Source organism: Zootoca vivipara, chromosome 5 (assembly GCF_963506605.1).
Source record: "Zootoca vivipara chromosome 5, rZooViv1.1, whole genome shotgun sequence".
Classification (NCBI taxonomy): Eukaryota; Metazoa; Chordata; class Lepidosauria; order Squamata; family Lacertidae; genus Zootoca; species Zootoca vivipara.
The window spans coordinates 96,839,821-96,851,971 of NC_083280.1; the positions used below are offsets into that span (position 1 = coordinate 96,839,821).

General features: G+C 43.1%; 1 protein-coding gene across 7 annotated transcripts in view; it reads right to left on the reverse strand.

Moving 5' to 3' along the window:
* The window catches only part of ARHGAP8 (Rho GTPase activating protein 8), a 51,582-nt gene that overhangs the window by 13,419 nt on the left and 26,012 nt on the right, over window positions 1-12,151 (reverse strand). For all 7 annotated transcript variants that reach the window (XM_060275183.1, XM_060275184.1, XM_060275186.1 and 4 more), the window contains 3 exons: window positions 9,794-9,892; window positions 4,681-4,791; window positions 3,421-3,494 (listed from right to left, as the gene is read on the reverse strand). In XM_060275183.1, coding sequence (XP_060131166.1) covers window positions 3,421-3,494; window positions 4,681-4,791; window positions 9,794-9,892 — 284 coding nt within the window. The remainder of the gene's footprint in view (window positions 1-3,420; window positions 3,495-4,680; window positions 4,792-9,793; window positions 9,893-12,151) is intronic.

Here is a 12,151-nt window from a genome sequence, read left to right on the forward strand (position 1 = left end):
TCCCAAAAGACAACTTTCATTCTCAATCTCATTCTCCCAATTTTGTTGTGGGCATAATAGTTTGCCCTTATTTTCTACAGCCTAGACAAGTTTCACTTGGGATAGATTTTAGAGCAGCCAGTCCTTTGGTTCACGAGAGTTTATTTAACAGTTAATGCTCTTGTCTGTTGAAGATCTCCTTGTGTAAAGTGCTGCATAATAAATGTTTCCTTTTAGCAGGCTGGGTTTTTGTTTTGTTTTCCCCGGTATGCTTTAGTTTAAAGTGACTTGCAGCAAGCCTTAATTGAAGACATTAATCTGAATTACAGGCAGCAGCTGTGCTTGTCTGGAATGGTTGTTTGAGACTCACATCTTTCTTACTTTAGAAGTGCCATAGCATCAAACCTTTGCCGGGTAGCCTTCCTGCCAGTCTTGAGGACAGAGCAACATTGAACTACAGCATAGAAATATGAAATAATGGTCTGACCTATTATTCATACCAGAGATCACATTAATCAGGCAGCCTGAGATGTGAGTGGATATCCCTTGGTCTTTTTGGAAGATAAATACAGTGGTACCTCGGGTTACAGGCGTTTCAGGTTACAGACTCCGCTAACCCAGAAATAGTACCTTGGGTTCAGAACTTTGCTTCAGAATGAGAGCAGAAATCGTGCTCCGGCGGCGCGGCAGCAGCAGGAGGCCCCGTTAGCTAAAGTGGTGCTTCAGGTTAAGAACAGTTTCAGGTTAAGAACAGACCTCCGGAACGAATTAAGTTCTTAACCCAAGGTACTACTTTTCTGGGGGTGGATTTTAGAGGTCTGTGTTCAAATTCCTGGCTAGACATACAGAATAGCCTTGGGCAGTTCACCCTTCTGCCTTAGCATTATACGTATTCCAACAAACCCAAGGTAGCTGAAACTATAAACAGAACTGTATGGAACAACCTTACATTTACAGATCAAAATATCCTCTTGAATTATATACCCAGGGAATTATATACCCTACAAAAGGGGAATTATATACCCTACAAAGGGACAATACGAGTGGACTCTCTGTGCCCTGACCACAGCAAAAAGACTGATAGTGATGAATTGGAAAAATAAAAATGCAGCTCCCTTCTACGATTGGATTGAAGACTTATACAAACTCACAACACTTGAAAAACTTGCATATAAACGCAGACTTGCCATGGACAAATTCAATGATATTTTGAATCCATTCTTACAAATACTGTACAGTAATAGCTTAAGATCTGGTGAGGCACAATAACAACTCTGTAAAGTATACAGTTTTGGATTCCCCCTTCCCCCTTTATTTTCCCCTGTTGTTGTTTAGTCGTTTAGTCGTGTCCGACTCTTTGTGACCCCATGGACCGTAGCACGCCAGGCACTCCTGTCTTCCACTGCCTCCCGCAGTTTGGTCAAACTCATGTTCGTAGCTTCGAGAACACTGTCGACACGGGTGCTATTTCTCTTTTTCTTTTTGTCTCATCATGTTTAGTGCACACATAATTATGTACTTTTTGAACTTTCAATAAAGAAGTCTGGGGGGAACCAAAACAAAAAAGCCCTACAAACACACCCAAACATTGAAATCCTTTTGAGCTCAGTGCGATTTACTCTCAACTGCATGTGCATAGCACAGCAGTTCTAGTTCCAACTCTGGATATGGACAGAATACTGGCATTAGTTCTCACACATTCAAAGATAATAAGGAACTTTCAAAACGTACATTTAAGAATGTAATTTCAAATGCTTACCTCCCCCCCCCCCCCAGTCATTGACACCGGAAAGGAAAAAAAATATTTATGTATATGCAATTCAAATCCAGACAGCCTTAAGACTGGACTTGGACAAGAGTGGATGAGGCTTGAATCTCCCCCTCTGGACGAAAGCTCACTGGGTGACCTCTCTGGTTAGCTTCTCTCTCTCTCTCTCTCTCTCTCTCTCTCTCTCTCTCTCTCTCTCTCTCTCTCTCTCTCTCTCTCTCTGCCTAGCCTACTTAAAATGAGTGATGTGAGAATAAAATAAGCCCATGTTTACCACTATGGTTAAGTATCTGAAACATAATGGGAGCAATCTAATACCTGCTTCATATTTGCTGCTTTTCTGTATGTCAGTTTAACCCACATTCAAAGGTAAAATAAAAATACACAGTATACACTGCGTATACACAGCAGTTCTGAGTTGTATCTATAACAGGACTTTGCTGGCTGAGCAGCTAACAAATGCACCAAATAAAGAAGTAAATCACCACTGTGGGTGTCTGAAAACAAGCAAATGACATTTGCATGTTGACAACCCCAGATGAAATTTGTGACGGTCCAAATACTTAAAAGATGCACCAGTGAACACTGACAGTCACATAAGCTGTTGAGATCTGTCCCAACAAATGAAGACAAACACCAGGGAATGCTAACGTTCACAAAATTTGCCTGAGATTGCCAATTTTCAGGTATGATTGTTTATATTTGCCACATTTTGGATACTCAAAGCACTGAGTGGTAAAGCAGCTTCCCGCTACACCCTTGGGGAGGGAGGGTACTGCTGAGCTGAGTGATGCCCTGGGATTTCACCTTGATAGCAAAGGGGTGGAAGTATTCCGTGAGATTGGCAGGCGGTTGACTGAAGCTGCTGGTATGCTGGAGGAAGGGTTTTCAGAAGTATAAAAGGGTAGCAGAGAAAGAATGACAGTGTTGGGTCTGAGAAGGAAGGCTCAAGGAGGATACAAGCACCTTTCTAAATAACCAGCGGTGGTCAGTGGGTGTGGTAGTAGTCCCTGCTCCTTTCTAAGACAAATTTCATGGCTTGGATGCAAGGGCCAAGAGAAGAATGAAAGCAAGGGTGTGCTACTTAATAGCACAATGACTCGGGAATGGCTCTTGTGTTTAATCAGCAATATGCACATCAAAAATACTTATACTGTACCTATTTTACAATATTGCATTAACCGAGTACCCAGGAACTACGGTCCTTCCTAAGTCCAAATGACAGGTATGGGCATGTAACTCTTTTATTTAAAAGCAAAGGGAAGGGAGAGTTGGCTACAGACATTTTTATTTTGGAAGCCGAGTTCCTCATTGATTCTTACGGGAAGTTCTACTTAATAATCAATGGAACAATTTAGCCCAGGATGTGAAGAGAGCTTCACTTGCCATTTCCTGACCTTATAAGCAAAAAGTCACTAGTGCATGGTGTGTGGGTAACTGTGTTGTATAAATACTCAGACCATTGTAAATATGGGGCCGTTATTCAAGGAAACAGTGAAGCTAGATGCTTAGAACAGAATGCATTTTTGGTTCTTTCATTTCACCCATGTGGCTCTGTGGTCTGATCCACTCCATCCCCACAGCTGCTTTTCACTGTGGAAACTGACTGCTGGAATCCCCCCCCCCCCCCAAATCCCAGATATTTTTCATCTAAAACCAAAGTAAATCCTTACCTTTCCTTTTTAGATAAGACACTGTGTGCTTCATTACTGGTGGGATTAATTCACCTTTGTTTTTAGCTTTGAGACTGTTGGAGGAAAGAAAAACAAATCTGAACAAGTTTTCTCACAGGGTTTCCATACCGTTTTCTTACAGGGACAGCTCATATTTGAATCAACAAATAAATTACAAATGAATGAAAATTCAGAGCATTTCCAAGCACCATGCTGCTCAATGGAGTCTGTTCACACGCTCAGCTGTGACTCAGCAAGTGATGAGTAATCAAGCTATAACCCAGCTCATCTCTGAAATGTTCCTGATCCGTTCTGTAGTATTTAGATACCAGGAACATTTCTGTAGTTAACTAATCTTGTATTCCACAGGGGCCCATAATGGTCTTTCCAAGAAAGCAAATCTTTACTACCATCTTGCGGTAAAAAAGAATAGGAAGGAAAAGGGGTTTTTATCCAATGTGGCATATGAATTGCGGCAGTCCTAGATAAAGACAGAGGCAAGCCCTCTCATCAGTGATGGATTTCTGTGGCTGATCCAAACCTGCAAGAAGGCATCTGTTTCCTGGTTCTTTTCAATAAAAAGAAATTTGGTTCTGTATAAGGAATGCAGGGGCAGATCTACCTTGAAACTAATGCAGCTTAAATTTCAGAGCCGCTAATTCCGGATGGGCCCCAGAAGTGACTTTATTCCACGTTGCTTACAAATTTGGGGTCTAGTAGATCCAGTTAGAGTTTCATGGCTCAATTTGATAGGTTCCTCAGCAGATAAGTCCATGTGGAAAGGATGCTTTCAGGATATGGCAATGTGGCATCAAAGCCAGGAACCCAATCCAAACACAGTCTGAAATCCACTTAGGCAAGACCAGTTCCAAAGTCAGTTGGGGTTGGTCCACACATAATTAACAAAATATTCTAGTGAAAATATGTTTTTGCCTCACATACAAATGTGTGGGATTTCTCATTCCTATAGATTGTATTCTGCAGATTTCTGAATGATGTAGTCATTTCACAATCATTAATAACAGGCCTCCTTATCCTTCCTTTCTTTAACAACTCAAAAATAAATGTGTTTCTGGGTTCATGAATGTTCTGGGTTCTCTGTTGCAATGTAGGCACTCATAACTGAAGGAGTTTTAAGCATTGTGAGAAAGAGAACAAAGAAAGACATGGCAACTCATCCAGATTGAGTAAAAAGAAAACTTACAGTGAAAGAGTCCTTTTTCCAACAACATACTGTATGAAAGAAATTGTGTGGCTTACTATTGGAGGCTGACACCAAACTGCTGGGTTGGAAGAGGGGGTCTTGGTGGAGGGATCTTCACTGCAGTAAGTGGTTTTTTCTTTTGTTTAGTGTGAAGATTTTCATCATGTCTAGTGGAGAAAAGTACACTTAATATTCTAGAATGGTGTTTGAATCATTCATGTTTCTCAAGAAAAACTTACAAAGACGTATAACAAGTTCTAGGAGTTCAATCACATTGAAATCTTAATTTCAGACTGTAATCTCTTCACATAATATTAAAATATAAAATATCAACAAAATGTACCACTTGCTATTCTCAATTCCCCACTTGCTGGAGTACACTTCATCTTATCCAGGCACCCCCAAACTTTGGCCCTCCAGATGTTTTGGACTACAATTCCCATCTTCCCTGACCACTGGTCCTGTTAGCTAGGGATCATGGGAGTTGTAGGCCAAAATATCTGGAGGGCCGCAGTTTGGGGATGCCTGATCTTATCCGATAGCTAACATCACTTGGTATTCTTTTGTATTGCACCAATATGGAATACCTTAACATTACTGTTTATCTTCAGGTTAGGGTTTTTGTTTTTTGTTTATAGAAATTATTTTAAGGAATATGTGTGTGACGCACCTTAGATTAGGGCTGCCATATTTCAAAAGTGAAAATCTGGACACAAAAGTTGTTGAGCTTTTTTTTTTTTTGATTTCCTGGACATTAAAATGATTCCTGCCCAGACACTATTTCTGATGGCCGAATCCCGGTTATGTCTAGGAAATTCCCTACGTATGGCAACCATACCTTAGATGAGATTAACCACTTAAAGCATGCAAAAGTGCAGCCATATTGGGTCTATATGGATTCACGGCCTAGGTGAACTCTGCTAGAACACTTTTCTCATGGGCACTTCAGGTCTAAATAATGGTTTTGTTTTAGTTTGAAAGTTGCAGCACTAATGCTGGGATCTTGGTTCTCGCAATGACCTTGAGGAGGGGGAGTGTTGTATTTTGCCTGTTTGTTTTGACATCCATTGCCCTGAGCTCTTTTAAAGGGGGATGATCTAGAAATATTCTGAGTCAATCAATCAAAATAAATAAAATTAAAATAAGGCCTTTAGTCCTTTAAGATCATGAGAAAAAGAGCACCAGGAATGCAACAGTGTCCTGCTTCTCTGGTTGTATAGCAACTGTGTGTGTCCTGCCCTCCCTCTTTTCTGTCATTAAAGCTACACAAGAGTAAGATGAGAAAGAATTTAAGCAGAGCCCTGCTAGATCAGACCAAAGCTGCATCTCCTCCATCATCCTGTACTCATGGTGACTCACCAGCTGCCCACAAGCAAGATATGAACACAACAGCCCTCTCCCCGCTGGTGCTCTTCAGGTACTGATATTCAGAAGCATACTGCCATTGATCCCGGAGGTAAGGATTAGAAGCCACTGATAACCCCCATCCTTTAAAAGCCATGCAAGTTGTCCACCATAACCACATCTTGCAGGAGCAAATTCTTTTGTTTAACTAGTCTTAACTACCCAGCTTGTGCATCTTGGTTCAGAGGCTTCCAGTGCTGGATTAAACCCTGTGGAGGCCCCAAGGCAGTCAAAATCTCGGGGGGGGGGGGGGCTGCCAAATTATCCCGATATATTTTTGTAATTTTCTGTCAAGATCAAATCAGTATTATTTGGCTCTTTTGTCACAGGGCCCCTAAAATAGGGTTACCAGATGTCCCTGTTTCCTGGGGACAGTCCCCAGATTTGCAAATAAGTCCCCGGACAAATTCCATCCCTGGAATGTCCCCAGATTTCATCTAATGTCCCCGGGAAACACAGCAGCGGCAGCCTCAGCAGCTCGGAGCAGTTGGCTCTGGCTGGCTTCAGGAACTTCTCAGAAGTCCCCATATGATGGTTGTGCAGGGGCTCTAAGATTCAGCTTCCGGGCTGCCTCCACCTTCCCTGACCCCAGTAACTAAGCTGTAAAGGGAGGCTTCACGCTGCCTATCAGAGCTTGCATGCAATCAGGGGGAGGCAAGGATCTCTCAGTTAGGCAAGGAAGCCTCCCTTCCCAGCTGAGGGATCCCCACCCCTTCCTGCTTGCACACAAGTAGGAGTTGGGATTGGGCTGCTCCGATGGGAAGGGAGGAATCGCGCTGCCCGAGCCTCACCGCCACCGCTTCTCTCGGCCCTCCTTCTCCGCCTTCCATGCCTGACCCACCGCGCACCGCTTCCCCACCACCACCACCACCACCACCGAAGAACCAACAACTACGGGGCTGCCCAGGCTCATGGAGAAAGGAGATAGAAGCCTTGGAGGAAGGGGAAACGTGATGGTTGAGGTCAAGGTGGCAGCTGCCCCTCTGCCACAGCCATCGCTGCAGCATCAATGTCCCGAATGTGTAGTAAGTAATTAATTAATGAATTAATTAAAGTGTCCCCGGGTTCATTGAAAAAAATCTGGTAACCTTACCCTAAAACACTGGTGCCTACTCTGGCAACCCGGCACTGGAGGCTTCTAACAACAATACATCCCGTCTCTCCTCCAAATGCTTCTGGAGCAAAAGAAAACGCAGTACCATGGCAGCTGCAACTGCAATTCTTTGACTCTATTCCTCTGACTTTATGCCCTTCATACACCTCACACTTTTGAACCTCAAGAAGAGTGAACCTCAAGACTGCACACGGCTCTCTCATTTCCTCAGTTGTGGGAGATCAGCTTCTGGGCAGAAAACCCGGGAAGGTGATCACTGCGCAAGGCTGGACCAAAGGGCCAAATCACACACCGCCATTGCTTAAGTGAACAGCTAAGATACTGTACACATACATTTGAATATTTAAAGTCGTAACAACAAGCATGCATGGGCATACAGTGGAACCTCGGTTTACGAACACCTCGGATTACGAATTTTCGGTTTACGAACGCCGCGGACCCATCTGGAACGGATTAATTCACTTTCCATTACTTTCAATGGGGAAGTTTGCTTCAGTTTATGAACGCTTCAGTTTATGAACAGACTTCCGGAACCAATTACACCCATGCTTCGGGTTAAGTACACTTCAGGTTGAGTACTCCGCGGACCCGTCTGGAACGGATTAATCCACTTTCCATTACTTTCAATGGGAAAGTTCGCTTCAGTTTATGAACGCTTCAGTTTAAGTACTCCGCGGACCGTCTGGAACAGATTAATCCACTTTCCATTACTTTCAATGGGAAAGTTCGCTTCAGTTTATGAACGCTTCAGTTTATGAACAGACTTCCGGAACCAATTGTGTTCATAAACCGAGGTACCACTGTACTTGTTTTTACAAATACACTTCGCATACACAGACACAACACTTGCTAGGGAAGCAGGTTGGCAGCCTCTGTTTGCAAAACAGCTCTGAGTTAAAATCATAATTCTGTCACTTTTACAAGATGGAAGTATAACTCCTCTTGTACATTAACTGCATGGTTATTTATTAAGCAGGGAGGCATGGATGAATGTTAAATTATTATATATTTACGTACTGGTGTACAAAAAACCATTTATATAACAGTGATACAGCACCTGTACATTTTGTTTTCTTTTATTGCTATCGCTAGTGGCTGATGCAAATAAAGATTCTTCTGATCTGATCTGCAACACCAGCTTCTGTCAGTCAACCAAAGCATGTAAAATACTGTCACGAAGCATTTTATAGGTACTTCCCTCATCTGGAGATTCAAAGAACTTTAAGGAAAATAACAATGGCTGCAACTGGGAGTTCTGGTAACATGAGAATTGCTGGAACACTCCACGGCTAATCTATTGAGGCTTCTGGCCTTTATGGCTGGATAGGCTTGAAAGTGTGAGTAACTCCAGCTGAAAAACCAGAAGTCCGAGAAGAAGCTGGTTGCCAGTGGTTTAATGCAGGGGGTTAGTGTGCTCTGCAACTCCCCTACAAGGAAACGTTGCTGCATTTTGGACTTTTTAGTTTAGAGAGAAGACAAGTCAGAGGTGATGGGATAGAAGTTTATAAAGCTATGTATGGCATAGAGGGAGTGGTTAAGGGTAAAGGGACCCCTGACTATTAGGTCCAGTTGTGACCTACTCTGGGGTTGCGCACTCATCTCGCATTATTGGCCGAGGGAGCCGGCGTACAGCTTCCAGGTCATGTGGCCAGCATGACAAAGCCGCTTCTGGCAAACCAGAGCAGCACATGGAAACACCGTTTACCTTCCCGCTGTAGCGGTCCCTATTTATCTACTTGCATTTTGACGTGCTTTCGAACTGCTAGGTTGGCAGGAGCTGGGATCGAGCAACGGGAGCTCACCCCGTTGCAGGGATTTGAACCGCCAACCTTCTGATCAGCAAGCCCTAGGCTCAGTGGTTTAACCCACAGCGCCACCTGGGTCCCTGGTTAGAGAGTGGTTAGAGGAAAGCATTAGAACTCGTGAAGCTGATGGCTAGAAGATTCAGGACAGATAAAATAAAGTGCAGTGCTGAACTCATGGAAGATAAGGCTGCAACAGCTACTAGCCACGATGGCTATGTTCTGCCTCCAGGGTCAGAAGCATTATACGTCTGAGCACCAGTTGCTAGCTGTTGCAGGTGTGCAGAGCGCAGTCATGCTCATGCCCTGCTTGTGGGCACCCCACAGACATCCATCTGGCCAGGCATTGCAAGAACAGGATGCTGGACTAAATGGGCCATTGGTCTGATCCAGCAGGCTCGTCTTACATTCATAATGAGGTCAAATAAGTAAAGTAGGAACACATTTCCTCAGTTCGCATAATTTGAACAAGTTGCAAAAACCAGCTTTTCTTGGCGCACAGTTTGTATTACTGGAGGCAGAATTTCCTTTTCCTTTTCAACACAGAATAAATACAGCCCAAATGATATTCTGGTGCATAACGTACAAGGCTGGTCCCATGTGTAACCGTTTCTTAAACAGATATTCTAACCCCTGCAGAGACCTATTTACTTTCTCTGTGGTGAACCATTCAACATTTCTTAGAGGTTATTACTGGTGACAATGGACTTTGTACGATAACATGTAGCCAAGAATAGATCAGGTATAGCAAACATTTAATCAGACAGAAAAAGGAAAACAATTTAATATAAGACCTCTTTCTTTTTTTAAAAAAAGAACCTTAAGGACTGTTTTGAATGTGTTACATACCGAATAACTTCTTGAGGGATCTTAAGTTGGTCGTATTTAAGATGGTCTCTCAGGTCACTCAGGTAATTCAGGTAGATTACCTTTTTTCCAAACTTGTGACTAAAAATATAAGAAAATTTATACAAACGCAGGAATTAGGAATATTTCCTGAAAGTGTTACTTTAATATTATGAAACCTGAGTGTCAAAAGTGGACTATGATTAAAGCAGCCGTGGCACAAGATGCATTGGTTTTCATTTGATCAAACATAAACATACCACGCTTGAGTCCAATTTGAATAAAAATGTCTGTCTTCCATCCTAATGTAACTGCTATTTGCATAGATATAGAAACCATTGTTTTGAGAGGGAAACAAAAACCTTTATTTTAATGCGGCATTAAAAATGTATGGAAAGTGTGTTCTGTTAAGCTTTCTATGTCAATAGTTAAGTGGAAAAAATAGACCTTATTGCTGGCAAAGCAATTTGTGCCTTGTTTTATATGGAGAGAATAAATCGCATGGCAGCAGTTTTCATAGGTCCAATTCTTCACTACCTTGACAGAATGGAAACTGCCTTCCTGCTGCCTAGTCCCTTTCTGCTCCTGCTAATATCTGGATGTAGGTGTCAGTGTTGGTTGTACAGTTTCCATTCTGCTGCAGCTCGGATTCCAATGAAAACCAAGTTATTCATCTCATTGTCTGCTATGGTGGAATATTAAATTGAAATTACTGTTGCTGTTATTAGGATATTCCACACTATTCTTTTCAATGCAAAGGAAATCCAATGCAGATTAGGAGGGGAGGGGAATTACCAATTATAAATCTTTTGTAGTAGTAGCCATGTTGGTCTGACGCAGTCAAATATATATATAAAAAAATTGTCCAGTAGCACCTTAGAGACCAACTAAGTTTGTTCTGGGTATAAGCTTTCGTGTTCATGCACACCTCAGATATACTGAAACAGAAGTCACCAGACTCTTATACAGGCGTCGGCAAGCTTATGCGGCCATGAGCCGGATCCGTCCCACGGAGCTCGTCCTTGGGCTGGACATGCACTGCACGATGCCAGAAATTACGTCTGCGCATGCCAGGGCATGCCCAGACGCGGTTTCTGGCACCTGTGCACAAAAATCGCTTCTGCGCATGCCCAGATGCTGAAAATTTCGCTTGCGCAGAAGCGATTTCCGGCGCCAGGGACATGCCTAGACACGGTTTCTGGCATCTGCGCACGTGCAGATGCCATTTCCAGTGCCACTTAGCGAGTCCCTGTGCCGCGCCGTGCTGATTTAGCGCAGCACGTGGGGGACTTGCCGAGTGGGTGGCTCGGTGACCGGGCGGGTCGTGGGCCGGATAAACGGCCTCCGTGGGCCATATCCAGCCCATGGGCTGGAGGTTGCTGATGCCTGCCCTTATATATAGTGGGAGGGTGGGGTGGGGTTTTTCTCAGGAGGGTAGTAGGAGATGGCTCAATGGGTATGGTAAACCTGTTGAGGACTGTTAATGACTGCAATTAGTCCTACAGGAAAAAGCAAGGGATAGTATGCAGATGACCAAAAATAGCTTTAGCATATGTAATGAGACAAGAGTCCAATATCTCTATTCAGACCATGTCTCTCCATAATACTCAGTTTAGTAATAAGTTGTAATTCAGTAACTTCTCTTTCAAGGCTATTCCTGAAATTCTTTTGTAATAAGACAGCTGCTTTGAGATCCTGTACTGAATGTCCTGGGAGACTGAAGTATTCTCCTACTGGCTTCTCTGTCTTGTGATTCCTGATGTCAGATTTATGTCCGTTTATCCTTTGGCGTAGGGTTTGGCCTGTTTGCCCAATATAGAGAGCTGAAGGGCACAAGGGATGAAAACAGCAATGAATACCAACTGTATTCACTGGATTGATTTCTGTTCCAGATGCAGGATGAGTAAGAAAACACTCAGAATTTCCACTCCCATTTCCATTGGAATTCTCTGACGACCCCACATGTGTTGCAGAAATAATTTGTTGTTGTTGTTTTTCTGGTGAGAACTTTGATCCCTACAAAGGGCTACACTTCCCAAGCAGAAATGATCTTATCTGCCCCTTCCACATGGTTCCTGCAGTCAGAGGGGCATGGGAAAGAAGCCTGTAAGCTGTGATAACATACGCTACAGAGGAACTTGATGCAGCACAACACAGTCTTCTCTCTCTTTTAAAGATAGTGTCAGAAGCAGTTTGTCCAATATTCAATGGGACTGAGCTGAAATTGTTCCAAGAACAGTGTCAAAGATGATTAAGGGTCGGGAATCCAAGCCTTATGAAGAACAGTTGAGAGAGTTGGGTGTGTTTAGTTTGGGAAAGACAAGACTGACAGGAGATATGACAGCCATCTTCAACTATCTC